The sequence below is a fragment of the Nannospalax galili genome, unplaced genomic scaffold (genome assembly GCF_000622305.1).
Source record: "Nannospalax galili isolate Female #2095 unplaced genomic scaffold, S.galili_v1.0 scaffold158, whole genome shotgun sequence".
Lineage (NCBI taxonomy): Eukaryota > Metazoa > Chordata > Mammalia > Rodentia > Spalacidae > Nannospalax > Nannospalax galili.
Genome location: NW_008345290.1, coordinates 6910444 through 6938201, shown reverse-complemented (window position 1 = coordinate 6938201; position 27758 = coordinate 6910444). Strand labels below are relative to the sequence as shown.

At 50.0% G+C, this 27758-nt stretch overlaps 3 protein-coding genes and 1 long non-coding RNA gene across 6 annotated transcripts; 2 read left to right on the top strand and 2 right to left on the bottom strand.

The window, feature by feature from the left end:
* Nucleotides 1-6154: 6154 nt before the first annotated feature.
* On the bottom strand, nucleotides 6155-10949 carry LOC108491253. The gene is made up of 3 exons (XM_017800236.1): nucleotides 10715-10949; nucleotides 10086-10250; nucleotides 6155-7815 (listed from the first exon to the last, which is right to left on the bottom strand). Exons 1-3 carry the CDS (start codon nucleotides 10843-10845, stop codon nucleotides 7695-7697), a joined length of 417 nt encoding a protein of 138 aa, XP_017655725.1. The 5' UTR covers nucleotides 10846-10949; the 3' UTR covers nucleotides 6155-7694.
* A 174-nt stretch (nucleotides 10950-11123) lies between these two features.
* On the top strand, nucleotides 11124-14781 carry Hoxa11 (homeobox A11). Its single transcript, XM_008841512.2, has 2 exons — nucleotides 11124-11880; nucleotides 13268-14781. Exons 1-2 carry the CDS (start codon nucleotides 11178-11180, stop codon nucleotides 13498-13500), a joined length of 936 nt encoding a protein of 311 aa, XP_008839734.1. The 5' UTR covers nucleotides 11124-11177; the 3' UTR covers nucleotides 13501-14781.
* A 1540-nt stretch (nucleotides 14782-16321) lies between these two features.
* Hoxa10 (homeobox A10) lies at nucleotides 16322-25741 on the top strand. Of its 3 annotated transcripts, XM_017800231.2 has the most exons (3): nucleotides 16392-16409; nucleotides 16511-16578; nucleotides 24161-25741. In XM_017800231.2, exons 2-3 carry the CDS (start codon nucleotides 16569-16571, stop codon nucleotides 24433-24435), a joined length of 285 nt encoding a protein of 94 aa, XP_017655720.1. In that variant the 5' UTR covers nucleotides 16392-16409; nucleotides 16511-16568; the 3' UTR covers nucleotides 24436-25741. The 3 variants fall into 3 exon arrangements, 2 of the variants coding, with proteins under 2 accessions (XP_017655720.1, XP_008839732.1); XR_001872648.2 differs by lacking the exon at nucleotides 16511-16578 and having other exon boundaries at nucleotides 16322-16409; nucleotides 24161-24298; XM_008841510.2 differs by lacking the exons at nucleotides 16392-16409; nucleotides 16511-16578 and adding an exon at nucleotides 21050-22997.
* On the bottom strand, nucleotides 24909-27048 carry LOC115071776. Its single transcript, XR_003850849.1, has 3 exons — nucleotides 26590-27048; nucleotides 25757-26473; nucleotides 24909-25040 (listed from the first exon to the last, which is right to left on the bottom strand). It is a non-coding gene; the product is annotated as an uncharacterized LOC115071776 (long non-coding RNA).
* Nucleotides 27049-27758: the final 710 nt, after the last annotated feature.

The following is a 27758-nucleotide window of genomic DNA, read 5'->3' as shown; positions in this document are numbered from 1 at the left end:
TTTTTTTTAAGAAAAGGGAGAGATCTCATAACCAAAATCCTACAAATGGTAGGATTCAAGAAGAAGAAAGTGTCAGGTATTCTGAAAGGGAGAGAAAAGAAAGGAGGAAGAGAATTTAAGTTCCCAAGCTCCCTGTGGAAAATGAAAACCAGTTGTTCTGTACCAGCAATGCCTAGGCTGTCATAATTTAAAATTTGCTATTGGGTCTGAATGTGACTGAAAGGGAAGGTTTTGATATTTGTTGAAATGACAGAACTAGGAAAGGCCTTAAACCTTGACCTTGACGAAAAAAGACAATTTGTGACCTTGACTTGACAGCTCGTGTATTGACCTCCACTGGATTAGTAGATCAAGGGCGCCACCTTGTGTTGACAAGCCTCCTTGTAATGCTTCAGCTTCAAGGGAATTGAGCTCTTACCTCCTTCCTTGACTTGTTTTAGAGATTTTAGTACTCATTCTTTTTTGCTCCAAATGGAGCAAATTTGAATATATGTAATCTATACATATACTTGTATATATGTGAATATATAATATATGTTTATACATGTATACATTTGCATATCAGTGCATGTGTGCTTGTATGTATAATTGTAGAATTTGTACAGATACAGTATTAATTGCTGATGACTGACAACATTGTAATTTAAGGTGATTTCTAGAGTTGAGGTACAGAATGTTGTTCACACAGTGAAGTTTTTCTCCTTTTCTTTAATGGCCAAGTTTGATTTGTCCTCACAGTGGCTCACTCTGCATCATATTTCTTCAGTTTTAAAGCTATACATTTTTGTTACAGTGCAAGAGGTATTCTTAAATAACCATTCTTTCCTGGCTTTTACCCTCCAAGGTGGTCTACGACCCTAATTAGAACTATCTGGGAGTCTTTACGCAAATAAAAAGTTTTAGATACCTTCCTAACTCTAGAGTTCTAGAGTTACATTTCAGAAATTCAAAGAATCCACCTCCTGAGAGGCCAGTAGGAGAACTTAAATATCTCATCTACAAAATGGCTGGAATATGGGCACAGAAGGAGGGTAATCTTGGATCTCTCAGAACTGACTACTGGTTCAGAGTGGTGTGCAATCTTATATTGATGCTTGCAAATCTACCATTTGATTTGTGGGAGAAATAAATGTTTAATATTAACAACCACCATCAAAACTGCATTAATAATCAATATTATATCTACTGTTTATTGACCCCTAACAACATATCAGGTGCTATGTTCAGAGTCATAAATAATACGTATGTGTGTTTATGTATTTAATATACACATAGGGTAATGTGTTTTTTGTCAAATCCATGCTGTATGCACATGTATTAAAACATTGGTGGAATTACTAGCTTTGAGATGCAGAATTTCCAGATGCAGTTTAATTCTATCTATGTTAAAGGAAACTAAGTGAATGGGAGAACTGGGTTATCATTTGATGGAAAATAATATTGGCCAGTTACAAGCCCAGCTGATGGCAATGTCTGCAACCACGCCTGAAGACTAAGAACTTCTTTATATCTTTATAGATGAAGAATTATGGATAGAATATAAAGCTGTTTCAACAAAGGATGGTCCAGAAACATACATGTCAGATGGTCTTGTGAAGGGCAATCATATTTTGCTGCCTTCAGAATTTTCACTGTATTTGTGGAAACAAATGAAAATACTGCTTCAGATTCACCTCCCTACATCTTGTTCCACAACTCCATTTCTAAATGAACTGCCATCAAGCAAAGTAACGACTGTCTCCAAAATGTTTAAAGTATTGGAAATTCCCCTCCAAGTTGGATCACATACTGTGTTTATGAACAGCTCCAAAGGGGACTCTTCTGTTGAAGGGAGATATTTTTCTTTAGATATAAGAAGTGTTCTGAGCCCCAGGCCTAGGAAGGAGGCCAACAGCAGCTCTGCAGATGGACTACTGCTCCTTTCCAAAGCCACCAACCACTACAGCAGGAGTCCTGGGTAAAGTAGCAGTGTTCTTGTTCTCTCTCTCTCTCTCTCTCTCTCTCTCTCTCTCTCTCTCTCTCTTGATATGTCAGCCCCCCCCCCCAGTAGTTCTAAACTGGTTGCTGATAGTGTCAAGCTCACCTAACTCCCTTATTTAAAATATCCATGGATTTACTAGATTAACTGCAGTGGGCATGGATTAGGATGACTGAATACTGCCTAAACAGCAACCAACCTAAAATCTTTAAAACAAAGACAGCCAGGAGGATACCAGCCTCCTCCTCCTGAAAAATAGACATAATAATGGCAGACGCTATCCATGCATTAAAAACCTTATTCAACTATTTTTTTTCTAAAAAAAGAAACTTCCGGAATAAAAAAATTATAAATATAGGACTTTTAAAAATGACCTTTTCCATCTGCTCTTAATACTGTCAAATTTATTGTTACTTTAAGTGGATGATTGTAAAATGTCACTGCATTTCACTACTATATGCCTGATGGCGAACTGAACCCTTCCATTTAAATTTTTGTAAGGTAAGAAGGAAAAAAATCCTAAGACAAAAGAAAGAAAAAAAAAACATTCATTTAAAAATATTCAACCTAATTGAAATGTTTTGTTAGGGATTCACCGCGAGGCAGTGAAATTCAGCCGAGGATGATATATATTTGTGTGCGAGTAATGGACAGTTACTGTCTCACTCGATAAGGGCGGATTACTCGCTGCTGTGAGTGTTTGGAAGGCTGGGTGAAGGTGAGGCATCCTGCTTCCTCTCTGTGAATTCCCGGGTTTAGAACTGTGAGGAAGGTTGCCTGGAACTACTAATCCCCAGACTGGGGTTCAGAGGCGCCCTTCTGGATTTGCGGACCTCTACCGAGGGGACGCTAGGGAATTGCTGATTTATGCGCGTTCCTTTAAACTTGATCGAATGCGTGTCAGCAGCCCAAGGCCTGGAGAACCAGAGAAATGTGCAGCGAGTTTTTCGCATCCCATTTTTCATAAGCAAAGATGCCTCCTTATCCAAAAGGCCTGGCGAGATTTATGTCTGCCTAGGTTTTAGATAGGAATGCTAATTAAGTTTTCATCTGCTCGGCCGCCGGGTAAATAAAATCCGGCTACGTTCTTTTGGAAAATAATCATTCAATCCTCGCGCGTCTATCTAGAGCCTACGAATGCCTGAGAGGTGCCTACTATTTAAAATATTATTTTTAAAGTAAAAAAGGATGCTTGCGCAGAAAAAAATGTCTCCGTGAAAGCAGCCGAGGCCTTGCCACTGTTGATTTCATTTCTGTACGGATGAAGAGCTGGAGCCACCCGCAGGAAAGAATGACACCGGGTGTCTGAGATGTTCAAATTTATGTGAGGAGTCGTGAGGCTGCGCGGGGATCCCAGGTGCGAGGGTGCAAAGCACTTCTGTGGACCGGAGGCCGCCCCAGGCTCGCCCCTGGGAAAAGAGACGCCGCCCCAAGGGCTCTGGCTTTTCACGTGAACCCCTTGCTCAAAATGGAGGCCCGGACCTTCCGAGCCCGCCTTGCCAACTGCTTCGGGGCGGGTCCCAGACATGCGGCAGGACGAGGCGGTGGGACTCTGCGGTGGGTACAGGAAGGTTGCGGGCCGGGGTGATAGGCCCAAAGCTGCGCGCTGCCCTCGCCCGCTCCGGTGTGACAGGACAAGCCGAGTGACTCGAAGGTTTTGTGAGGTTACCCCCTTCTCCGCCCCGCCCCTCCCTCCCGGAGAGAATAATCGGGTATTTAATCTCTCCTGGTCTTAATTCTTGGCAGCGTGGAAGGTGGTTTGCAACGGGAAATAAAACTTGACAGGAGCATTTTCTCTAAAAGGGGTTTTGAGATGAGCTGAAAAGAAACCACGTTTTTCTCTACCCAACACTTCCGCTTTCTAAGCCCGGAGCTGAGCGGTAGATGAATCCATGGGAGCGGCGCGGGACTGAGCACGGATGCGGGTGCCCCAGGCACGCGCTCTCCACCCGGGCAGGGAAGCAGCTTCGGGCCTCGCTGACCTCTACCATCTGCGACTCTAGGCTCGGAGCCGCCTGAAGCCGTACCATAGGACCCCGTGCACAGAGCCGGTCTAACAACAGAGGGGCCGGGTTGGTACTGAGTCGTACTCAGACCCTGGCTGAGGACGGCTGGGATGAGATGGGAGAAGAGGGACCTGGGGAGAATCTTGGATGGCCTGGCTTTAGCTCTGAGCCTTCTGACCTGGGGTTAGGATAGGTGGTGAGCCGCGCTTGGGGCTTTGTTTCCCGGCGGCCCGCTTGCACAAAATGCAAGGGGGAATTGTGGGGTGAGCGGCATAGCTTGTGTGTCTGGGCTACTATTGGGTGGAAGAGGCTGGAGACTTTCACGACCCCCTCCAGGCCCTCTCTTGGTGTTTAAAGGTCAAGTCCTCAGCGCCACTGCCTTCATGGCCAGGGCTGCCTGGCAGAAGAAGCCACCGAGGACATTACTGAGCAGGACAGGGCATATAATTGGTCAGGCCATCACTCTTGCAGTGAAGGTCCTGGTCCTGGTCGCCTGGCTTGAGCACCCAAGGCAGAAGGATTCTTTCTTGATTTTTCAATTACCTTAACCCCAGCCTGTTTTGAAAGGATTCTCTGAGGTCGGGTTAGCCTAAGCTATGTCTTCACCCTGGAAATGCAGATTTCAGAACCCTGACGAGGTCTAGACAGGGTAAGAGGGAGCTTGTACAAGCCCAGGAGGACTGATGGAACTGAATCCGAGTTCTGGTCCAGGTAGGAACAAGTGACTCAGCAGTCCCAGCGCTGGGAATCCACTATAGAAATAAAGAGCCCGCTGGGGTCTCTGAGTCCAGACCTTGCTCGGGATTTCACCATTCTTTGGTGAGCTCCTCAATGCTCTTCTGCCTAAATTTACTCTAGGTGAGGTGGACTGTGCCAGTGTAAAGCCCCTTGACTTCCTGGCCCCAAGAACCTCACACTGTGCTCTGTAAGAGAGAACCCCTTACCAACCCCTTACCAGAGAGAGCTTTGTTCTTAACGTGCCTGCCTGAGCAGGTCAGAGCATCAGGCCCAGCTTAAGACAGTCTGCTGTTGACTCTGTCATCCCAAGTGAACCAATAGAGACCTGCAAATTATCTTTTCTTATTTCAAAAAACAAGGACGCTATCCCTAGAGCTGCCATAGGTAGGAGATATGGCCAAAGTATTGACCATGAATAGGTATCATGGTAGAATTGCCTGGCAAGGTGAATGGAGGAGGCGCCTAGTGCAGGGCTGGGTGGAGACACAGGCTCTTCCCAAACCTGGAATATAAGCTGCTACCAGCACTGCCTAGAGATAGAGCTATCCTAGGAGGCATTTGTAGTTGGAACCTGAGGGTGTCCTCTGAGCCTCCGCCTAGGCACTGAGAGCAAGGAGCAGAGCCAACCTTCTGACAGTGCTGTGCTCTTTTGTCCTCTTTATTACAGGCGCACTCAGCCAGGCAAACCCCGTTTGTGACGAAGCTGCAGGGAAAATAGAAGGCAGATATTGAGACCCAGAGTTCACCCTTCTAAGTTTCCCTCACTCCACTTGCTCCCACACTGTGGGAAAAATAAAATCTTCTCTAATGAGTCAGCAACCATAAAAATAAAAATGGTTCTCCAGCCCTCCCTTCTTCCATCAGTTTGAGAACCACTAAACTAAATGATAACCAGATTGTTTAAGTGATTGAGACCCTAAACTGAGCTCTGTACTCCACCCTCCAGTGGCCAGAAAAAGAATATGAACTTATTCAGATGTTTAGAGGCATTGGATGATAATTGAACCTGCTAGTCAGGACTCAGCCATAAGGTCAAGTTCAAGGTATTACCTGTTCTCTTCTTTTAGAGAAGAGTAGGCCAGCTTGGAGGAGGGTGAGTGCCTTGACAAAGGTACAAATTAATCCATCTCTACCTACTAGTGATGGAGGCAATCCCTTGATAATTTCCTTAAGTACAGTGTAATGGATTGGCCATGATCTGCCAATAAACCATTTTCTGGGCCATTCCATACAATCCATCTCCCTAGCTCACCATGGAGGAAGACAGATGTACCCCCAAAAATCCTTTGAAGGAGAGAGTCCCTAAATGGAGAGACTTTAGTCCTGCAAAGAGTTCTGTGACTATTTCCACCAATTCCCCTCCCCAGCCAACTCTTGCACCTGTGCACAATATAACCACTGGGGTAGCAATAGTTTTTTTATTTACCTTTATAGAACAGTTTAATATTTTGAGACAGATGAAAGTTAAGACTCATGCCAGCAAGAAGAGGCAAAAAATATTTATGGTGCTCTAAGCAATCCACTGAGAAACAGCTGTAGACTGTTGAGAGCAATATCTGGTCTGTCCAGTGGGTCCAACCCATCCCAGACCAGCTGCCTCTGGAGACTACCCAGGCTAGAAAAGCAAGAGCTTTTCCCCAGAAAAGGGGCAAGTGTTGGTGAGGGAAGAAAGGAAAGTAGATGCACATTGTGTTGATTTGGGATGGAATATTCCAATGATGGATGGAGGTGAGAAACCCAGTTCAGATCCCTGATTGAGTCCCAATTTGGGAGACAAACCGAAAAGATCCCCTTCCCTATACCTGAGTGGTAGGTGCCCTCCGGAGGCACTTTAGCACCTGAGCTCTAGTTCAGCTGAGAACAACACCAGAAGACTAGAAAGCCTTGGAAGGGGAGGCTGGCTGGAAAGAGGAAAGGTGTGACCTGGGCCAGCAGGAACCACCTGGGGACAGGATTAGCTTGAGAAGGAACTGGGGAGTGGGGGCAGCTTGGTTTAGCATTCATACTATGGGCCACATGCTGAGCCTTCAAAGTCCTCTAAGTGCAGACCCTGGGGAATTCAGATTCCCAGAGTTTAGGGATAGGAGATGGCTGCTACCTACCAAACCAACCCTAAAGACAAAGAGGGCAGCAGCTCTGCAGCCTCCGGAGTTGGGTAGGAAGCCTGGAATCAAGAGGTGTTCTCAGACATGCCTAGTTCTATTTTTCTTTGAAGTGGCTATCAAGTGACTATGCTTGCAGCTTAAGTCTCATGAATGACTGTGTTGGAAACACCCCTGGCACAACCACCCAGGAGACAAGGCCTTTCCTTCTATGAAATGATCCCTCTGAGGACACAGATACTCTGAGATACTTCACTGGTGCCCTCCTGCTACTGCCTAAACATCTCCAAGGGCCAGAAGTGAATTCAGCAGAGGCACCTGGACACACTTTATTCTGATGGTCTACCTGGGAAGGAGGGTGGAGCACATGGTGCACAGATCTCTGTCTCGGCCAGGGCGCTTTTAGCCAGGGAGAGGAGAAACAGCAGGCACTATGGGTACACACACATACGCTCCCCTCTTCAGGACCAAATCAGCAGAAGCCTCGAAAAGGGTGGATCTATTTTGCAGATCAAATCTTGTCAGCCATTTCTGCCTGACAAGGCAGACGCTGATGGCCACCTCCAAACGCTGTGCAGGGTGCCACCGCCTGACCCTAAGAGGTCTGCCTGGACCTTGAAGTTCGGAAAAACAGAAGATTGAACCGACTCCCTCCCTTTACAGACACACACGCACCGTCAGGCCGCCGCCACTTCCTGCCTTTGTTTTTCTTCCTCCAAACATTTTTGGCCTCTTGCTTTAGCTGCTGTAGGGCTCCGGGTTGAGGATTAAAGGAAATAAACGCTGAAGAGTGTTTTCTGGAGATTGCTCCCGCGCTGTGGAGCTCTTGAGAAAGAACAGCTCCTGGGAAACCAATCTCCAGGGCCAATGTCATAGCTTTGCCGGCCGCCGCCTCTTCAGGAATGGAACTCGGACTTGGCCTTCCGGTGCGGCCTTATCCCTAGTCGGGTCTTTCCCAGAGCCTGGTGGGCCGAGATTGTCTTTGGGTCTCCTGCAAAGCCGAAGAGTCAATTAGGCTCAGAGCAAAGTCAAAACCAAGAACTCGCAGAATCACCTTCCCTTCTTCCCCCAGATTTGGTCCCAATCTCAGAGCGGCGCCCGCCGGGTACCCTGATGCCTGTCTGAAGAACCTTCACACCACCGATACATTCAGGCCAGGACAGACAGGACCAGGCAAAGGCTAGAGTGGCGCAGCTTTGGGGATCTGAGCACCCCGCCTCTTGTCTCTGTTGGGGAGCTAAAAGCAACCGGCAGCTCCAGGCCATTTCCCTCCTGGGGCATCAAAAGCTTTTTCTTCATTTATCTTCACCGCAGCGCCCCCGCACGCTCCCTTCGAAGCTGCAAGTCTCCCTGGGCACCCCACTTCTGTAGATCTTGTCTAATTGCCCTGCCATCCGCTCCAGGAGCACCTTCTTCTTCATCCGCCTTTCCTCAGGGATTTGCCCTGTCTCCTGCTGACACCCATGGGATACAGACCTGCCGGCTTCCATTCAATTAGCCCTCGAAGAGAAGCTAGGACGCACTAGTTCTGCAGAGCACGCTCAACCCATACCTTTCTGCGGGTACTCCTTCTCCCTGGCACCAGGGGAAGTCGATCTAATTAAGAGAGAAGCTGCCTCGCCGCCAGGGGAGGCGGTCTGGCGTCCCCCGCCGGCAGGCCACAGCGGCCCCACGGCTCAGGCACAAGCTGAAGTTGACTGCCAAAACTGCTATAAAACCGCAGGTCTGTCTAGAACTGTTTTCGGTTCCCCTAGACGCCCCCGGGTTCAATTATGGTCTTAAAAGCCCTAATACAAGTGCAAGAATTTGTTTGCCTTCACCCAGGGGCGGGGCGAGCCCTGCAATGGTGGCGCCTTTGTTATGGCAAAGTCACTGAAACCCTTCATGCATTCCTTTTGTTCGAGGGTTGGGGTGGTGACGACTGGGTGGGCTGCTGAGAGAGTTTGAGATAGCAAAAATCAAACCAGGGAACTGCTCAGATACTGCTGCATGAAATCTCTTCTCCCTTTTAAATTCGGTCTCCAAGAAAGATACTTGTGGAGAAACAAATATTTTGCCTGGTTGGTCTCCGCTGGAAATAGTTTTTCGCTGCAGGACCATCCTGTAATTGTGATGGGTAACTTCAGGAGGTCTGAAGCCACCCTTCCCCAACAGCCTTTCCTTCGGCTGGACCTTCCCACTCACAGGGCTGCAGTCATCTATGAAAGCTGCAGTGGACAAGTATGTCAAGCTAAAGATGCACAAATAATATCAAACTCAGCTCTCAGGGATTCAAGGGGCATGAAAGTTCTTGCAGCAAATCCTGAATAAAGAGTTCATTAAACCAATGTGTCTGAGTAGCTTGATTTGTGATAAACAACCCTTGTAAAGGGGGAGGGGACACAGAAACACTAATGCTAATATATTAGTCTACTCCATAACACAGTAATTACTCTATATTATTGATATTTACAGTGTGCATTCAAATGCAATGGTGGGTCATTATTTAGAGAAAATACATAATGAGAATATTTCTTTTCCAGTGCAATACATGATTAAATTTGTTATTGAGTCAGTTACAGTCAGCTCAGCAATAAATAAATAAATCGATGTTGACACTTAAATACCAAAGATCCTAGAGTTTATACTCTAAATCTCCCCAAGATATGTAAATACCTTTGACTATTTCCTGGATGAGGAAAGGGGAAAGGTTTTCATTTTTCACTTTTGACTTTTGTGACACCCTAGCTCTTTCTAAGCAGGGACTTAGCTGGAGCTCCAGGTCTTGGTCCCCTCCCTGCTCCTGGCTATCCTTCACTACTTGGTGCCCTCTTTCTTCTTGCATTTTCTCCAAGCACTTCTTCAATCCTGCACCACGACAAGCATCATTTTTGCCTTCTTAATCTCCTTCTTTCCTCCTTTGGAGAAAGCCTGGTTTATCCTAGCAGTTATGGCCTCTTCAGCATTATCTGTAGAGCAAACACAGCCTTTTCAAGACATCCCAGTGGCCCAAGGTGCAGGGAGTTGGGGGAGAACCTCTCTTTTCTTTGGCACTGCTTCTCTGGTGGAATAAATAGCAGGGATGAAGGGACCTGTCTGAATTTCTATCTTGAATATCCTTGCTTTCACTCTCAGATTTTGCAAGGAAGAAGAGATGGGTTATCTTTTCTTATCCAGGATTCCTGGGCCAGTACTCCCTCTTTGCCACCACCACCCCTGTTTTCCTCGCAGCTTTGAAACACGGCAAGAAGCCTGGTGGGGGCCCCCAAAGGTGCAGCATACCCAGGAGAAGGCTCCTCGGATGTCAGCGCCTCTGAAACAGCCCAAAGACTCGCTTCAATTGCATGGTTTCCCGATTCCTCGGCTTCACAGGCCAGGCAGCTTGTGGACCAGTGAGCAGAAGCGCAGCCCCAGAGCCTCTGGCTCTGCGGAGTCACTCTGAACTCCCTAGGGCAACAAGGAGAAGGTTTTTTTTTTTCCCCCAAGGGCAGGGTGTGGAGTGAAGAGGCAAGCAAAAAAGATTCAAGGAAGGTAGAACCCGGGTAAGGCGAAGGCTCTTCCGGACCGCGGGGATTATCGACTAACCGCGGAGGGAAGCAGCTTTGACTGTAGGCGGTTTGGGGACGGAAGGCACTAAAGCGCTTCGGAAGTGACCATGAATGAGAGCATGTAATCAAGTCACCGTGCAAATCGGACAAGCCACGAGGCCGGCACATCCACAGCCGCGAACCCTGGCCCCAAATGGGGTCTATTCAGGGTCTGAGGCGGAGGTGCTCCCGGAGCAAGCCTGAGGGAGGGGGACTGCGAAGGAGGCTGCGAACATAAACCTTCAGAGAACAGACTCCAGACCTCGGCCACACAATTCCGGGCTTCCACCTGGCCACCCCCAGCCCAGAGCATCCCTCACCCACCAGGGCGTGGGGGGAGGCGTCGGAAGGTGAGCTCTCTCGCCGCCCTCAGCGCAGTCGAGGGCCAGGATCGTGTAGCTGCATGGGGGCGCACCCCAACCTCTCTGCGCGCCGGGAGGCCCCCCAGCCAACATGAGTTACACCGGCGATTACGTGCTTTCGGTGAGAACACCGAGTGACGATCTGTTGCTTCCCCTGGGGTGGCTACAAAGAAAGAAAGCCGAGGAGGGAGGGGAGGGGGAGAAAAAAGGAAGGGGGGAGTGAAAAAAAAAAAGCCGGGACTAGCTCGCAGCTTGTCAATTTCAACATCGGGTCACATGACCAGCACCTCCCTGCTAAGGATGGGGATAGATTTCCACGTCAGCTTACGTCTCCAAATTTCTACTTCACGGATCCGCTTCAAAGAGGCAGCTGCAGTGAAGAATCATGTTAAGCTCGGCTACTGCGGAGAGCCCAAGGTAGCCCAATGATGGATTTTGATGAGCGTGGTCCCTGCTCCTCTAACATGTATTTGCCAAGTTGTACTTACTACGTCTCGGGTCCAGATTTCTCCAGCCTCCCTTCTTTTCTACCCCAGACCCCGTCTTCGCGCCCCATGACATACTCCTACTCCTCCAACCTGCCCCAGGTCCAACCCGTGCGCGAAGTGACCTTCAGAGAATACGCCATTGAGCCCGCCACTAAATGGCACCCCCGCGGCAATCTGGCCCACTGCTACTCCGCGGAGGAGCTCGTGCACAGAGACTGTCTGCAGGCGCCCAGCGCGGCCGGCGTGCCTGGCGACGTGCTGGCCAAGAGCTCGGCCAACGTCTACCACCACCCCACCCCCGCCGTCTCGTCCAATTTCTATAGCACCGTGGGCAGGAACGGCGTTCTGCCGCAGGCTTTCGACCAGTTTTTCGAGACCGCCTACGGCACCCCGGAAAACCTCGCCTCCTCCGACTACCCCGGGGAGAAGAACGCCGAGAAAGGGCCCCCCACGGCCGCCGCGACCTCCGCGGCTGCCGCGGCTGCTGCCCCCGGCGCGACCGCAACTTCAAGTTCGGACAGCGGCGGCGGCGGCTGTCGGGAGGCGGCGGCGGAGGAGAAGGAACGACGGCGGCGCCCCGAGAGCAGCAGCAGTCCCGAGTCCTCTTCCGGCCACACTGAGGACAAGACCGGCGGCTCCAGTACGTATAAAGGCAGCGCCCTGCGCTTTATGAAAGGGGAGTTTGGAAATCTAGCGCAGCACCGCTGTTAAATTTTTATATGCTGTTTTATAAGCATATAAGGTTTATGAAGGGCCTTTAGGTTTCCCCCAACAAAACTTTGTTATACAAGGAGAGATCACGTGGCGAGTGCTGAAATTGGCCGTGAAATACCCATCGGCCAAGGCATGCCTAGGAAAAAAAAACAAAAACCAAAAACACAACTCCCCTTTTTTCCTTTTTTCCCTTCTCAGCTCCCAAACTCAGCAGATCGGTACGCTGGAGGCCAGCTCCGGGCTGGGGAGCCGGAGGTGGGCGCCTGTAAATTCCCCCTACAAGGGTTTCAGGAGCCTTTGATAGCGAGGTAATCCGGAGATTTTTATAAAAGCCATGTGTTGCGGCGGGACTCCAGTCCCGGCTGGGATTCAAAGGCATCGCTGTTTAACGATGGCGCTAGGAGCGCATTTAACAGATAAAGTAGCCCGCTTAGCTCGAGCAATATATTAAAAGAAACAAATTAACCCAAAGTTGGCCTTTTTGTCCAAAGGAAGCCATTTTCCTCTGGCACGGTGGCAATTACGTGCCGCCTTCTGTCCAACTGCATGTTATTCACAATTGTTATTAAATCTGTCAAAGCAATTTTTTCTTTTTTGGTCTTGTGGGCTTTTTTAAAGGGGGGGGGAGCAAGTAGATCCTGCCTGAAGCTTAGGGAAACCTCTCTTCCCTCCATCCTCTCTCAAATAGCATCCCTGCCCTGCCTAGGGCGCTCTGGCTGTGTAGTGGCAATGCTCAGTGAAGGCCCGGGGTTGAGGGCTTTCTCTGCCACCTCCCACCTCTGGAGAGTTGGGAGGCGGTGAAGAGACAGGAGCCGGTGATCACCGGCTGACAAAGACGGGCAGCGGCCCCAGATGTTAAGGGGGGGGGGGTCGACGGCGGCAACCGGGAAAGTTTGAGGCCAGGATAACTTTACTGCCTCGGGAACTGGCGGCCCAGGTGCTGAAGGTGAAATGCCTTCAGGCGGCTGTTTGTTTAGTCTGGCAGGGCTAGGCTCAGCCAGCAAACCCCCACTCCACTGTTTTTAAAGGAGTTTAGGCAGCGCGTATTTGCCTGTTACTGTGGGGAGCCCTCCTTTCTGCTCTAGGGGCAGCCTGAGACCTTTCCCTGGGGGCCTATCTAGGGAGCTGGCTTTTATCTGAGGCTGAACTCCCTCCTACTGCAGCTTGTCCCTGGCCGGCAATAGGAATCTGGGGAAACCTGGAGGGGGCTTGAACTGGGCCTCCAATCCCCATGGCCAGACTTTTTCCTCCACTCAGAACTCTGGGGTGGGTTGCAACCTCTATGCCTAGCTGACCCTTTTCTACTTCCTTAGGTGGCCAACGCACCCGCAAAAAGCGCTGCCCCTACACCAAGTACCAGATTCGGGAGCTGGAGCGTGAGTTCTTCTTTAGCGTCTACATCAACAAAGAGAAACGTCTCCAACTGTCCCGCATGCTCAACCTCACCGACCGACAAGTCAAAATCTGGTTTCAAAACAGAAGAATGAAGGAAAAAAAAATTAACAGAGACCGGTTACAGTACTACTCAGCCAATCCACTTCTCTAAGGCTCCAGCCCACTGGAATTGGGAGGGGGGGCTTCATACATGTGAAATAATATGCAGATTTTGCCTTTGACAAGGTCAAGACATACAGTGATTTGAGAAAAAGGAGATGTTGGAGAGAGGGTGGCTACAAGGAGGTAGCCCAACAGAAAGGGGCCTGCCTGGAACTCTCTCAGTTAAGATCTCCATGGTTAAGATTCCTATTAATAATTGGATTCTGAGAGTTCTGAATCAACTAGAATGAATGGTTTGGGACCCCTGGTGGTTTACTCTTAGAGCCTGCAAGAGCTCTGGACTGGGTGTGGCCTCCACTGGGGACTGGGCCCCCTGCCAGAGCCCCCTAGAGGCCATCTCCCCCCCAGGACCCTCTGCACTTAAGCTGCCCACCCCAGGACTCTTAAGTCAAGAAGTTGTATGCTCTCCAATCCAGTTCAGCTTGGTGACAGGCAGGAGGGAAGGGAAGGATTCCTAGATGCCCACAGTGGGCCTGGTTTCCAAAGGCAAAGTGAAAAGCAGTTGGACTAAGTGATAGTTAACTATGAGATGGGAGAAGGCTAGGGATCCTGGAGGAATGGAGAAATCTATCCAGGTGACATTTGCATCTTTTCTCTCCTCCTAGCTACCCATCTCACTACTCCCAGGCCTGAGTTCCCAGCAGCTAGCCACTTCCTGCAGCCCACCTGGGTTTTCTTTCTCCCAAGGGGCTGGAGTCCTCATTTCAGTCTGACATTCAAGCCCAAAGTTTGGTCACAAAGCTGACTACTCCCAAGGTTGAAGACACCTAAAAATCCAGAGGCAGCACCCAGGCTGCTGGCCCCTCAATCTCTGCAGGAAATGCCTGTGGAGTGCGGTTGTTTGGCAGTCTCCAGCACATTAAGGAAGCTTGAATTCAGCCAGTGTCAAGCAGAACAGCAGGCCTAGGCAGTGGGTCCTCAGCTTTGGCTATGAGTGGCTGGAGCCCCCCCCCCAAGTCCTTGGTAACTAAGCTGAACTCTGCCCTCATTGGCTCAGAACTGAGCCTAGAAGCTTCTGGCAATCAAGAGCTGGAGAGTGATTTGGAATTATTTTAAAAGATAAATACTATATTATATATATATATATATTTCCCTGAAGGAACCAAAGTGAATTTTAAGCTGCAATGTAGGGGGGTGATAATAAAAATATTTAAAGGCTCTGTTTACAGTGTTCCACGGTTAAACTTGCTCACTGCTAAAAATATTTGAATGTATGCTTCATACAGGGATGATGTTCAAAAGACTTGTAAATAAAGGAACCATAACATAATTTGTTTTGATATTCTTTTTTTTTTTGCCATTAGTTGATTTCTTTGGAGGTGCTGGAGAGAGTGACTGGAGGAGTGTTAAGATGGTCTTTCTAGCTTCTTACAACATTACATCATTTGAAAAGTGTTGGGGAAGATGCTTGGAGGAAGCCTACCAAGACCTGGACATTTCATCTGGGGACCCAGGCACCCTCTATTTGAATCTTTTCTGCCTCAACCTGTTGGGAAGTCTCTGGTGGCTCAGTCTGTGATGAGTGTGTTTGCCATTTCTTACTCACCATGTATTTCCCAGCACACAAACAACAGAGCACAAGGAAAATAAAGAGGGTGGAAACTTGAGTTTTGGGTCCTAGTGTGACATTCCTCTCCCTGCTTGTGTTTTAGCCAAATGTCTTCCCTCATCCAATACCCTTTTACCAGTAAAGGGACAAGTTACCAGGTCCCAGGGGAGAAGGGATGAGGAGGTGACAGAATCAGGATTTAGTTACAATAGAAGCCAAGCTTAGGAAGCCAAGGCCATGTCCTTCTGGAAAGTAGCTTCCTAGGGATGCTCTTAGCTCAAGGCCTAGACTAAGAGACTTTACTCCTCCAACTGACTTCAGTCCTCCAGAAGGCCTTGGGGGCCTGCAATGACCAATGCCTGGCCCAGGCTAACCTTGTTCACCTCAGCACTGAATAGAGTCCCCGTGGCTATACCTTGTGGATCTCTTCAGCAAATGGGGCATCAGCCTAGGTACCAAGACAGAGCTGACTCTCAGGAGTCTCTAAATGTGTTTCTTGCCTAGCTCCTGAGGCAGTGGTTTCCCTTGGGGAAAGAAAGATGTCCGCTTTGCTCTTTATTTGCTGCCTTTGAACTTCTCCGTTAAATTTGGACATCACCCATAACCTTGAGGGGCTGGGCCAAAAGGACAGAGCCTTTTGTTAACCACCCCACTCTCTCTCCAGCCACCCAGGCAGGGCCAAAGAATGGAGAAGGTTGCATTTGGAGAGAGGCCTCAGGCTCCAGACCCTGATCTGTTTGTTTGTGTGTTTGTCTAGCGCCACAGGGGAAACGGAGCTGAAAGGGGAGAGAGAGACCCCTAGATGAATGTCTAGGTTGATAGACACACAGAGACGAACAAGGGACCTCCTGAGGGGGGGCTCAAATGGGTGGGCCAGGAAGCCTGGTTTAGGAAAAAACTTCCTTTGGGATGGTTAAAGATTAACCAAAGTCTCTCAAGTTGCTAGAGTCTAGCCAGAAGAACTGCTTTCTGGCGGTCGCTGGTTTGATTTCTGAGCCCTATAAAAGCCCATCCTCCGATGGCTGTGACAATGTGGTCGTAAACCCGTCCTGGGCCGGCCAATTTGCATATTTGGAATGCGCCGCTATAAACCCGGCTGGGGTTTTGCAGCAATTTCTTAGATGTAAAAATGAGATCCCAATAGCAGCGGGCTGGGCACATTCTTTCCCTCTTTCTCTGCCTGGAGCCGGCTTCCCTTGCTGAGAGCTGCAGGCTGGATCTCCAGCCCGGCCTAGGCGTACAGCCACCACGAGATGGCGCACTTCCGATCAATGTCAAAGCCGCCAGGGAGCCGGGAACCCCAGCGTGATTCTTGGCCTTTGTTCGCTTCTGATACTAAGAGCAGCACGGTACGTTATTTCACTGGTCCCTCTCCCTTTAGTATCAAAAAGGGGGGCTCACGCTCAAGAAGTGATTGGGGTTATAATTTAAAGCAACGCACCTTCGCTAGGCCTCTCCGCATGGCGCGACGTGGAGAAGCCAGCTGACCCTTGGTAGTGATTTCAGAAATGTGTCAAGGTAAGAGGCCACCAGTTTACGGATTTCGCTGTCGTGGAGATGGGAGTGGGGAGGTGGCTAAGGTCCGAGCAAAGCTCTGGAGCGCGATTTGGTTTGTGGGGAGGGAGAAGCGCATTCGCCACCCGCCACCCCACCGCTCCCTGCGGTTGGAAAGAAGAGGAAGGCCTAAGTGGAAAAGTCGGTTTTAGCGCCATGTGCCAGTATTCCACCCAAGCTTCTCACTCAAGGTGATCTTTAGATTTCGCTGAAATACTCAGATCTAAATGAGTTGGACATGGTCGACATCGAGCGAAAGGTTCCAGCTGTGTTGGGATTAGAGTTGTTCAGAGAGAGAGAGAGAGTTGGAGAGAGAGAGAGAGAGAGAGAGAGAGAGAGAGAGAGAGAGAGAAATGGCAGGACCGGGAAAACAAAGTTTCTCCCTGGAAACAATGGGGTGGTCAGCATTTGTGGTCCCTTAAAGCAGACTTATTCCCGGGGCAGACGGCCAGCGGTTACTGGTTTCCTTCTAGGTACAGTCTAGAGGTCTGCTGAGGAGGCTGGAGGAGGCTGGAGGAAACCTTTGTTCCCAAAAAAGGTCAATTCTAAGAAGTCGCATTTGCTTTCTTGAGGCTGTGGGAGAAGGCTCCGTATTGCTGTTTGGAACGTACCACCTTAATTCTTGTTGGCATTTTGCATAATTTCCTAGATGTTAAAATGAGGAGGGTTGTTGTATATTTTGCAAATTATGCAAAACTACTTCAGTAAATATCAGATGCATTTTTTAAAATGTCATGGAGGATAAAGTCTGATCCAGCAGTTATTCCTTCAGGACTTACACAAGACAAGTTTTAAAGAATCAAAGTGCTTATATTTTTGGAGGCCAGATTATGATTCCCTGTTTCTCCCATATTTAAATTCTTATTTCAGTAGTTTTTCATTTGTTTCTTGGAATAGTTGTTTACTTTCCCCCAAATATACAGACATGAATGAGTCAAAGGAATTCCAGAAAAAGTAGGTGCTGCCTCTGTTCACATGTGTGTTAGTGTAAATTGTACTTATGAGTTACTACTCTTTGGTAGTGCATGGGCTACCAAAAAAGCATGGGCTTTAAGTGATGCCAGAAAAAAAGCAGCCCTGAGAAGGAATGAGCTGAGCGCCCACTCCCAGAGCTAAGAGCCTGCAGTGGGAGCTCTTCCTACAGTCAGGGAGCTGCCTCCAGTTTCCAGGCCAAAGGCAGTTCCTTACTAACAAAACTAAGAATACTTTACTCAAAGTGTAGCATGAAAAAAAAACCTCAGCACTTCCCCCACTAACGGGTAAGGACCAGCTCCATCCTTAGACTTAGAAAAAAAAAAAGGAAAATATTTAAAGTTGAGACTAGGTTGCACCTGATAGAGTCAAAAGAAACATATCAAATATCCCTGGAAATGCTGACATTCTTAAAGAGTAACAGGAAAGGAATGTTATTGCATATGGAAAATTTTTAGTTATTAATAAATTCATGAATGGGAGTTCAGAATTTTTGTTAATGCCTGGATATGTGGAAGCTATAATAATTTTCCTCCATGTGGCTGCAACTCAGTCCTACGGCCCTCTGGATAACTTGGAGGACAAAAAACATTGAGAATGGCCTCCATGTACCTCAATCTCACAACCTAAATTTTCTTTTAGTCCTAAGGAAAAAAAATGCAACTTCTTTTTGTAATAAGAATTTATTTCTTGGGCTTGCAAGGGCCTACTCAGGAAGAGGAATCTGCAATCAAAAAAATGCAGAGTAATCCTCAGCTCACTTGTTCTGTGTGCCTGGCATTTACTGTGGCTCCAGGGAGGGAGTGGGCTTTATCACCAGGTAGAAACCGGCAATATTTATTTCCGAAGAAAACACAGACTCTGGCAGTGGCGGCGATGTAACAGCAGCACAAGCCGAGTTAAGACAAGCAGGCACCAAGGATTTTAGGTCAAAGGCATTTTGAGGAAGAGAAAGGAATTCAACAACTGGAAGGAAGGGCAAAAGGGAAAGAAAGCAAACCAAAGGCAATCACTATACTTAATCCCTTGGGGACAGCGAATCTCAGGAAAGCCAAGGAGATGGATAAACAGAATATTTTATTGAGGAGGCTAACACCTCACTGTGTAGTCTAGAGAGGCACAGGAGCCTTAGGGGTGGCTAGGGGATGACTTGGGCTCCAGACAAAAGGGCCAGGATGCACTAGATGGTTTTTAACTTGAGTTTCTGAGTTTGAGCCACATTATGCTCCTCTGCCCTGGGTTACATTGTTGTCTCTCTTTTTGTTTACTGCTCAGCAAGTTCTAGTGGGGGTTGGATAGAGAGCATAGGGGAGAAAGAGAGAGAGAGAGAGAGAGAGAGAGAGAGAGAGAGAGAGACTTCCATCAAGGCTTACACACACAGGCACACACACACAACCATGAAAGAGAAAGAAAGAAAGAAAGAAAGAAAGAAAGAAAGAAAGAAAGAAAGAAAGAAAGAAAGAAAAAGAAACTCAAATTAGATTTGGTTTATCGAAAGGGGAAGAAAAGTCATAATTGAGGACACATCCAGCTCCCTACAAAGCTGGATCAAGATCCAAGTGCCAATGCCACAGTCTGTGAGGCTGGAGTAGGCCATTTAATTCCTCCACTCTTTTTAGCAGAGGTAGTTTTTATCGTGGATGCAGTACTGAGCTGAGTATTTAACCTTGGTTGGCAAGTGCAGGTTTCTGGATTCCACCTAGCCTACAAGTCCGTTTGGCTGTCCGGCAGGACCTTGGCTAGGACTGGCCTGAGCTGTCTACAGCCTAGCACCTGGCTTATTTTACCAGTCAAATTGGGGAGTCTCAGGAGAATCCCGGATGCTCTAGAGTGCTTAAGAAGGCTTTGGAGGGTAGTCTATGAACTTGAAAGTTGTGCATCAAATCATGGGACTGCACAGACTTGGAATTTTCACAACATAATTCAGCACTAGTCTTAGATTTTCCAGAGGGGTCCCTGATATCCTAGAAGGTTAGGAAAGGGGTTTATAGCCTTGCCTTTTACTTTATTCTTGTAGTGTCTCCCATCTCAAACATATTCTCCAATGGTCACTAGCCCTTTGAAACATCCAGCAGGGAAGCTCTTTTCTGCATGGGATGCAGATAAGGACAATGCTAGGCTCTAACCCATTGACCTGCAGGGGCTCCTTCTTAAAAACTCACTCTTGGGACCTATTTTTATTTCCACATATAACAGCTTTCCAGAGAGGTTCCAGAAGTGCTGAAGAGCCAAGTGTCTTTTTCAGGCAGCCCCATCTTCTGGGCATTTCTAGGTGGCACTGCTGAATACAGCATTTCCACCCATCTGGTAAGCAGAGTAGGGAGGGACCATGCAGATCCTGGAAGCTTAAAGTAGGGCCATAGGCTATAGTGTTCTGAAGCTTTTCAACACTCTGGTCTACCTAGGTGAAATTTTTCTTGGCTTTGGGTATAGGAGCAAATCAGAGACCTACTGATTTGTATGACACATCTGTATGTGTCATACAGATGTAGCTTTTATTCTCCCAAGCTACTGCTGCAGCTTGAAAATTCCAGCTGGGCTGAGAGCTGGCTTTCATCTGTGCCCCCCTTCTCTCTCATTTCCCTCACCTCCTGTTCTTCTGTTCCATCCTTCTGCCCCTCTTTTTCCTCTCCATCCACTTCTTTTGCATTTAGATGCCTCCTCCTCTAAGCCAGTCCTTGAGGGCCACTGAGGTAGAAGTGGCTAGAGCGCCTTGCTAGCACTAGCAGAGGCATAACCTCTTGGGCACGGCTAGGCAGCCAGCCACAACCAACAGCAGCTGTTTGAGTCTCAGAAGCAAGAGTCTGGCTTCTACCTAACCAGCTTTCCTATGCGATTTTTGCTCTCAGGCTTGTCTTTGTCCTCTGACTGGGTTCATTCTGGTGGGAACCAGAACAAGACCATCCAGATGCTCTAGTCTTTCCCTGCAGTAGACAGAGGCCTGAGCGATGATCTATTTCCTGGGATATGGGCAGTCACCAGGTCCACCTGGAGCTGGCAGGCCTAGTAGGCCTGGAACATCCTGGAGACCTTGTAATCCACAGGTTGAGGGCAAACCATGGACTGCCTGGACTCCACTAGATGTTACCAGAAAAGGGTGCATTTCCTGGAGCCTGGTATGAGGCCCAAAAGTGGGGGCTATCACCCCAGGCTGGCCATCTCCAGTTGCCTAAGAAAGCACCCCTGAGTAAGGCCCAGTATCTGCTAAGCAAAGTGCCTGGCCTCTAGATTCTCTTTAGCAGGGCCACAAACCCAGCTCAGCCTCTAAGGGACCGCAGTTCCTTACCACCGGCTGTGTTAAAATGAACAGTGGCTAAAGTGAACACTGCCTTAACCCTGGGTTTGGAGGGGAAGGAGGAAAAGGGGTGGGTACAGCAAGGCAAGAGTGTATAGATTTTTTTTTTTATCATAACCTTGGGGAGTACAGGAATGCTAAAGCTAAAGGGGGGGGTGGCAGAGATGTGTCCTGGGCACATTCCTCCAGGATTTCCCCTCCAGGTTTCCCAATCTAGAAAGACCAAAGACCCTAGGACCAACATTCCAGTCCCCTACAGGAAGTGAGCTTGGGGGTATCTCCTCAGGATGATGGGGAGTGTGCTGTATTTGGCTCTGCCTTCTGGCCTGGGGGTGGGGAATTCTTTTGCCAACGCTGCCAGTCCATTGATTTTTCACCTCGCGGTGACCAAGTGTGCAAAGGCTGAATGATAGTAGAGAAGGTGAACTCCATGAGCACAACGAAAGAGAAAATCCTGACTGGTCACCCTGCAGAGTAGGAGAGTGGTGGGGACTAGGAGACAGCAAGCAATCCTTGCATTTCAGACTACATTCTGTGCCAGGTGTTGGATATGGTAATAGCCAGTTCCAGTTTAACTATGGTTTCTGGGCACTCTGAGGGTCATGACAGTATTAGTACCAGTCAGCCACTTTGTTAAGTCAAATTTCTGAGATGCCACCAACTCCAGGTCCAGAAATGAACAGAGCAGTAAGACCACAACAGGGCCCGCTTAAGTGATCAAGGAGGGACATGGGCTCTCGTGACCACTCCACAACAGACATGGGAGCTTCTAAGGCAGGCTAGGGTGCGCGCCATAAACACCCCACTTGTTAACTGCGCAAGGCCCAAGGGCGCTTCCAATAGACCCTTGCATGGGGCTCAGGTCTGAGTTGGGGCGGGGCGAGCGCAAGAGTCAGGTCCCTCAGCAGCCTCTTTGAGGTAGCCCCCACAGCTCCCAGCCTTTGGGCCATAGGAGTCAGGAGTGCCCATCAATACAGATTACATATTTCTATCAATCGCGGGCTCAGAGGGCGCCCTCGGAGAGCGGCCCTGCGCCTACGAAACCAAACTGGGAGTGGTCGCACGGAAACTCTGGCTCAGGATTGGCTGTGGGCGCCCGCCGCGGTGCGGGGGGATTGCTAATCGTATTCAGCATGTTTTGCACAAGAAATGTCAGCCAGAAAGGGCTATCTGCTCCCTTCGCCAAATTATCCCACAACAATGTCATGCTCGGAGAGTCCAGCCGCGAACTCTTTTTTGGTCGACTCGCTCATCAGCTCGGGCAGAGGCGAGGCGGGTGGTGGTGGAGGTGGCGCGGGAGGCGGCGGAGGCGGTTACTACGCCCACGGCGGGGTCTACCTGCAGCCCGCCACCGACCTGCCCTACGGGCTGCAAAACTGCGGGCTCTTCCCCTCACTGGGCAGCAAGCGTAATGAGGCGGCGTCACCTGGCGGCGGTGGCGGGAGCGGGGGCCTGGGTCCTGGGACGCACGGTTATGCACCGGCGCCCATAGACCTGTGGCTAGACGCGTCCCGGTCCTGCCGGATGGAAACGCCCGAGGGGCCGCAGCCGCCGCAGCAACAACAGCCCCAGCAGCAGCCGCCACCCCTGCCGCAACCACCCCAGCCCCCGCCACAGGCCACCTCATGTTCTTTTGCGCAGAACATCAAAGAAGAGAGCTCCTACTGCCTCTACGATTCTGCGGACAAATGCCCCAAAGGTTCCTCCGCCGCCGCGGATCTGGCCCCTTTCCCGCGCGGCCCGCCGCCCGACGGCTGCGCCCTGGGCGCCTCCAGCGGAGTGCCAGTGCCCGGCTACTTCCGCCTGTCGCAGGCCTACAGCACGGCCAAGGGCTATAGCAGTGGCGGCGGTGCGCCCCAGCTCGCCGCCAGCCCCTTCCCGGCGCAGCCCCCGGGGCGCGGCTTCGACCCGCCGCCCGCACTAGCCTCCTGTTCGGCTGAGGCGTCTGGGAAGGAGCGAGCCCTAGATTCCTCGCCACAGCCCACGCTGGTTTGCAGCGGGGGCGGCGGGGGCTCGCAGGGCGACGAGGAGGCGCACGCGTCATCCTCGGCGGCTGAGGAGCTGTCCCCTGCCCCTTCCGAGAACAGCAAAGCCTCGCCGGAGAAGGACTCCCTGGGTAAGCAAGGCACCGCAGAGGGATGAAGGCAGGCGGGCAGACTGGATGGAGCAGAGAACCAGGAGCCCTCACAGCAGCCAACAGCCGCCGGCCTTGGCCCAAGCTGTAGGCAGGCTGACCTTGTGAACTTGCGTTTTAATATTTGGACATGGGGACGCAGTAAAAATTCATGTCCGGCTTAGTGCCCCACACGAAGACATCCTTAGCACTGGCCCCAGTTCACCCTGGCTCGGGGCGAGGACACCAGAGAGCAGCCCTCCTCCAGTGCATGCACTTTCTTGTGGCTGGGAGCACCCCAAGCGCTGGTGCCCGGTCCAGCTTGCACGGCGCGGCCCACGCGGGGGGAGGGGGAGGGAGGGAAAGTGCTCGCCCGCAGATAGCAAGGATGTTTGTAAGGCATCCAAAATAAGCAGTCGCCAGTGCCAATAAATAAGCCCATTAACCGGCGAAGTTCGAGTTTACGATCCCCCATGCCTTTTTCAAAGTTGCGGGAGGGGCAGGAATCTTTGTTGCAAGGGGAAGAAAAGGCAGATCCTGCCGGGACGCCTGGGCCCTGTGCTGAAAGCTTGGGAGAGCTTTTGCTTCTCTGGGATTCAGAACCGCCCGGCTGCATACCCCTGATTCTTGGAGAGACACTAGAGGAAGGGCCCTTGACCTCAGAATCGGTTTTGCAGGACTTGCCTATTGGCTCAACTATGCCCTGTTCCTCCGCCTTTGGGCAGTCTAGGGGGCTGAGGTGAGACAGCGGAGCTGCCAGCCCCTTATTCAAGTAAGCACCCCTTACCCCCAGCTTGGGGGCTGCAGGAAATGCTTGCCTGCCACAGGGCGAGATGCAGAGAAAGGCGTTAAGTTCAAGATGTACGGCCTTGCCTGCTCAGGCCTTTCAGTCTACGAGCGCCCCGCAGAGTGGTACTAAAACAGGTGCTTGGAAAAAAAAGTAGAGGCAAATGTAAATTGGGAGAATGAGTGTGGATTTGAGGCCCACTCGATTTTGTCATGCCTTTTGAAGGAATTGCTTATTCTCTGAAAGTCAAAGGAGGGCATAACCCTCTCTCTGTGACATAGGGCATCCCTCTATGGGAAAGACATCCGGAATTTACCCCCTTCATACAGCTACAGTGGCCTCGACTTAACCTTCTCCTCTGTATTCTCTTAAACTCCAGGCAATTCCAAAGGCGAAAACGCAGCCAACTGGCTCACTGCAAAGAGCGGCCGGAAGAAACGCTGCCCCTACACGAAGCACCAGACCCTGGAGCTGGAGAAGGAGTTTCTGTTCAACATGTATCTTACTCGGGAACGGCGCCTAGAGATCAGCCGTAGTGTCCACCTCACTGACCGACAAGTAAAAATCTGGTTTCAGAACCGTAGGATGAAACTGAAGAAAATGAACCGAGAAAACCGAATCCGGGAGCTCACAGCCAATTTTAATTTTTCCTGATGAAGTGAAGCTTCTAGGCGACGCCAACGCCGCGTTTTCGCTTCCAGGCTCCCAGAGCGCCTGTACCCCTCCCTCTGTCTTCAGTCTTTGCCCCAGAACTCGCACCTGTGCCGGAGGCCCATTTCTCCCTCCCACACTCTCCATCTCCAGGGCCGTCACATCCGTGCAGGGCTGGTTTGTTCTGACTTTCTGTTTCTTTGTCTATTTGCTTGTTGTTGGTTTACTTGTTTTCTGGGGGAAAAAGCCATACTGTGCTAAAATTCTACACAGAGATTGTTCTGTCAAGCCCTGACTGGGCTAGGTTTGCTATCTCCAGGTCCCACTGTTTGAAACGGCCCCTGTCCTCCTCCATGGAGTTGGTTTCCTGCCCAGCCCTGGGTAAACCTAGCCGGAAGCCCGAGGTCCCACTGTCCGCGGCGCTGAGGTGTCTGGCCTGAGGTCAATGGTGCTAGGAGCCGCCTCCCCTTACGCCTGCCTAGAGTGCTGGGCTGTGTTTAATCAGGGAGAACAGGCCTGAGTTCTCTTCTTTCTTCTTTTCTTTCTTGGCCAACAGTAGAGTATCCAGTCATGGACATGCAGGTTAGCAAAAGAGCTTGACTGGTTGACTGAAAAAGTGAGAAAGAAAGAATCACAAAGATTAATTTTTCCTTCTTCTGTAAGATATCCCAGCTTTAAAAAAGAAAGAAAGAAAGAAAGAAAGAAAGAAAAAGGCCAATAGAAAGAAGCTTCTCTTCCAGTTTGTCTAAGGCCTTGCATTACCTGACTGAAATGTTTCATTTACCTCTGAATTTCCATATCTTGGCTGTTGATAAATAGTGTAGTTTTGTTTAGACATGTGGACTTAATGGATCTTTTTTGCCATTAAAATTGTTACCAATTGGTAACATTTAAAAAGCACACCACAATTCTCCCTAAATTATAGAGTTGTTTTTTGTTCTAATCCCCCCCCCACCTTTTTTAAAAGGCTTTCTGAAATCATGGGAGCCTAGGAGGGATGGGACAAGTGGAAAAATGAGAGACGGGAGACATTGTTTGGATTTCCTTTATACTGTGAAGTTACATGCATAAAAGGGTCAAACCTGTAGGTGCAGAAAAAGAAAAAAACTATAAATACAAATCTGTATAAATGTCTATTATGAAAATTGCCAATCTTGTTTAAGCAAATGCATTCTATCGTTATTATAAATGTTAGTTCTAGCTTTATTTACTTCTAATCTTAAATCAGAATAAATTAATATTGTATTGCTGCTGTGAGTGGAAAAGAGATGATGTTTATGTTCTTATAGAATAAAAGCTGTGGAATGAAGCTTTTTAATTTTACCTCTTTTTTGACTTCTTATCTTCACCTTCCACTTTATCCCGTCGACCATTTTTACAACAGGAGGACCAGCCTGAGCCCCCTGCAATTACTTTAGGCATCTATTTAAATATTACCTAGACGGTCGTAATTTGTCTGGGCCCTATAGCCCTGGTGCCTTAAGGTTTGTCGGCTTTTGTTCAGTTTTATGACTTGCTAGTATATCTGGATTGTGGCTGTCTTGGACCAGTGGTTTCAGTTGAGAGTCGAGCTCCACAGACCCAGGAGGCTAAACAGGATTTCTTTCGGGAGCCCCAGAGAGGCTCGCAGATGCCAGTTATTTTGCGGGTGCAGGGGATCCCAGGGTGACCCCGAGCCTAAATCCGTGGAGCAGGGCCCACGCATTGAACAGCACTAGCGTCTGCGGCCGCCGTTAGATGGACCCGATCCGGGCTGCCCAGGGTCACCCCCTCCCCCTGCTCGGCCTCCCCCACCTGGTGGCCCTCCGCAGGGCCACGCGTTTCCTGCTTGCCGGAGGTGGGGGGGCGACGCTAGCGGGGGAGGGTCTCGGGAGCGCGCGCCTCCGCGGGAGGGTGGCTAGGAGGGAGAAGAGGGGGAGAGGGAGAGGCTGCGGTGAGCCAGCCGGAGAGGCCGCGGCCAGACACAGGACCCGGCTGTGAGCTGTCCCCGGCGCCTTTCGAGTCGCCCGAGGCTGCCGCCACTCGGCGCTGCTCCGCTAAGCTGCGAGAGAGGGGAAACGCTGCCTTTCTCTCCCCCTTCCCGCTCTCTTCCCCTCCTTTTTCCTCCCCCTTCGCCTTCCCCATCCCTCCCATTCACTCTCCCTCTCTGAGGCTTACCTTACTGAGGACCGGTGGCTTCTTCCTCCACCATGGGTTTGGGGCAGTCAGTGGCGGAGGCTGGTGCAGGTTGCCAAGGGGCTGGGTCAGGCACGATCTCGGGGTTTTCTCCTTGGCGGCAGCGGTGGCGGCAGCAGAGGCGGCGGCGGCGGCGGCGGCGGCGGCGGCGGCGGCGGCGGGCGAGGCAGCCCCAAGCTGGCAACACGAGAACTGGTCGGTGATTTAGGTAGTTTCCTGTTGTTGGGATCCACCTTTCTCTCGACAGCACGACACTGCCTTCATTACTTCAGTTGAAATCGTCTCCAGGTACCTGTACTGCGCGGGGGCTGGCCAGGAGGGGCGTCCAGCCCCCAGTCTTGCCAGGTCTGCGGTGGCAACCTCGGCTTCCCAGTGCAAGAGGAGCCTCCTGCCTTCTTCCGCGCTATGCCAGCCAGCCGGCCTCCTCCTCCCCCTCACCAGGCCCGGAGCAGGTACAGTCAGGTTAGCTGCTGGTTCTCGGACAACGGGGGCGTGGTAAGAATTCTGGGGCCCCAGCCATTCAAGGTCAGGGGCGCTCGCTTGCAGCCTGAGCTTTCTCTACTAGAGGCCTGCGGCTGTCTGGGACCCTGCCATTCTTCCGCAAGGCTGGCCTGGAACACATACACACCACTCTAATCCGGGTATGAGCTGAGGAGACCAGTGGAGACCCAGGCCGAGACAGGAGAGCTAGAACCAACGGTCGGGGCCAGGATCCTGGCCTTGTCACTTGCCTTTCTGCCAGCCAGCCCTCTGCTCCTAGGAGTGGCCGCTGTTTTTTTTTTTTTAACGTATTTTCTGTGTTCTTTCCTTCCTTTTTAAATCCCTTGTTTCTTTTTTCTTTTGCTCTCTTATTTCCTTTTCATTTTCTTCCAGCGTTCATCTTTCTGTCTGATTCTTTTTTCTCTTCCCCTTTCCAAACCATCCTTCGGGAGGGAAATGGGCTGGCTTAGGCAAAGCCTGGAGGTTTTATTTTTCTCTACGGGTATATGTATAGGTCTGAGTGTGCCAAAGAAAGGGTGCATAAGAAAGCTGCCTAGGCCCATGGATTTTGGCCTGGTGGGCCTCTGCGCAGACAAGGCCTCGGTTACGATCACGACCGGATGGCGGCGGCCTTTACTTAGCAACTGCCTGGGAGATCCAATGAAGGGGCA

What these genes read in the sequence shown, in the direction of transcription:
- LOC108491253 (XM_017800236.1), bottom strand. Translation starts at nt 10,845, where the DNA reads ATGTTGGCTGGGGGGCCTCCCGGCGCGCAGAGAGGTTGGGGTGCGCCC. An exon ending in ACGCCTCCCCCCACGCCCTG is followed by an intron (nt 10,251 to 10,714) that starts GTGGGTGAGGGA and finishes TTGTTGCCCTAG; the next exon opens with GGAGTTCAGAGTGACTCCGC. An exon ending in TCCGAGGAGCCTTCTCCTGG is followed by an intron (nt 7,816 to 10,085) that starts GTATGCTGCACC and finishes TCGGCTTTGCAG; the next exon opens with GAGACCCAAAGACAATCTCG.
- Hoxa11 (XM_008841512.2), top strand. Translation starts at nt 11,178, where the DNA reads ATGATGGATTTTGATGAGCGTGGTCCCTGCTCCTCTAACATGTATTTG. An exon ending in GGACAAGACCGGCGGCTCCA is followed by an intron (nt 11,881 to 13,267) that starts GTACGTATAAAG and finishes CTACTTCCTTAG; the next exon opens with GTGGCCAACGCACCCGCAAA.
- Hoxa10 (XM_008841510.2), top strand. Translation starts at nt 22,031, where the DNA reads ATGTCAGCCAGAAAGGGCTATCTGCTCCCTTCGCCAAATTATCCCACA. An exon ending in GCCGGAGAAGGACTCCCTGG is followed by an intron (nt 22,998 to 24,160) that starts GTAAGCAAGGCA and finishes CTTAAACTCCAG; the next exon opens with GCAATTCCAAAGGCGAAAAC.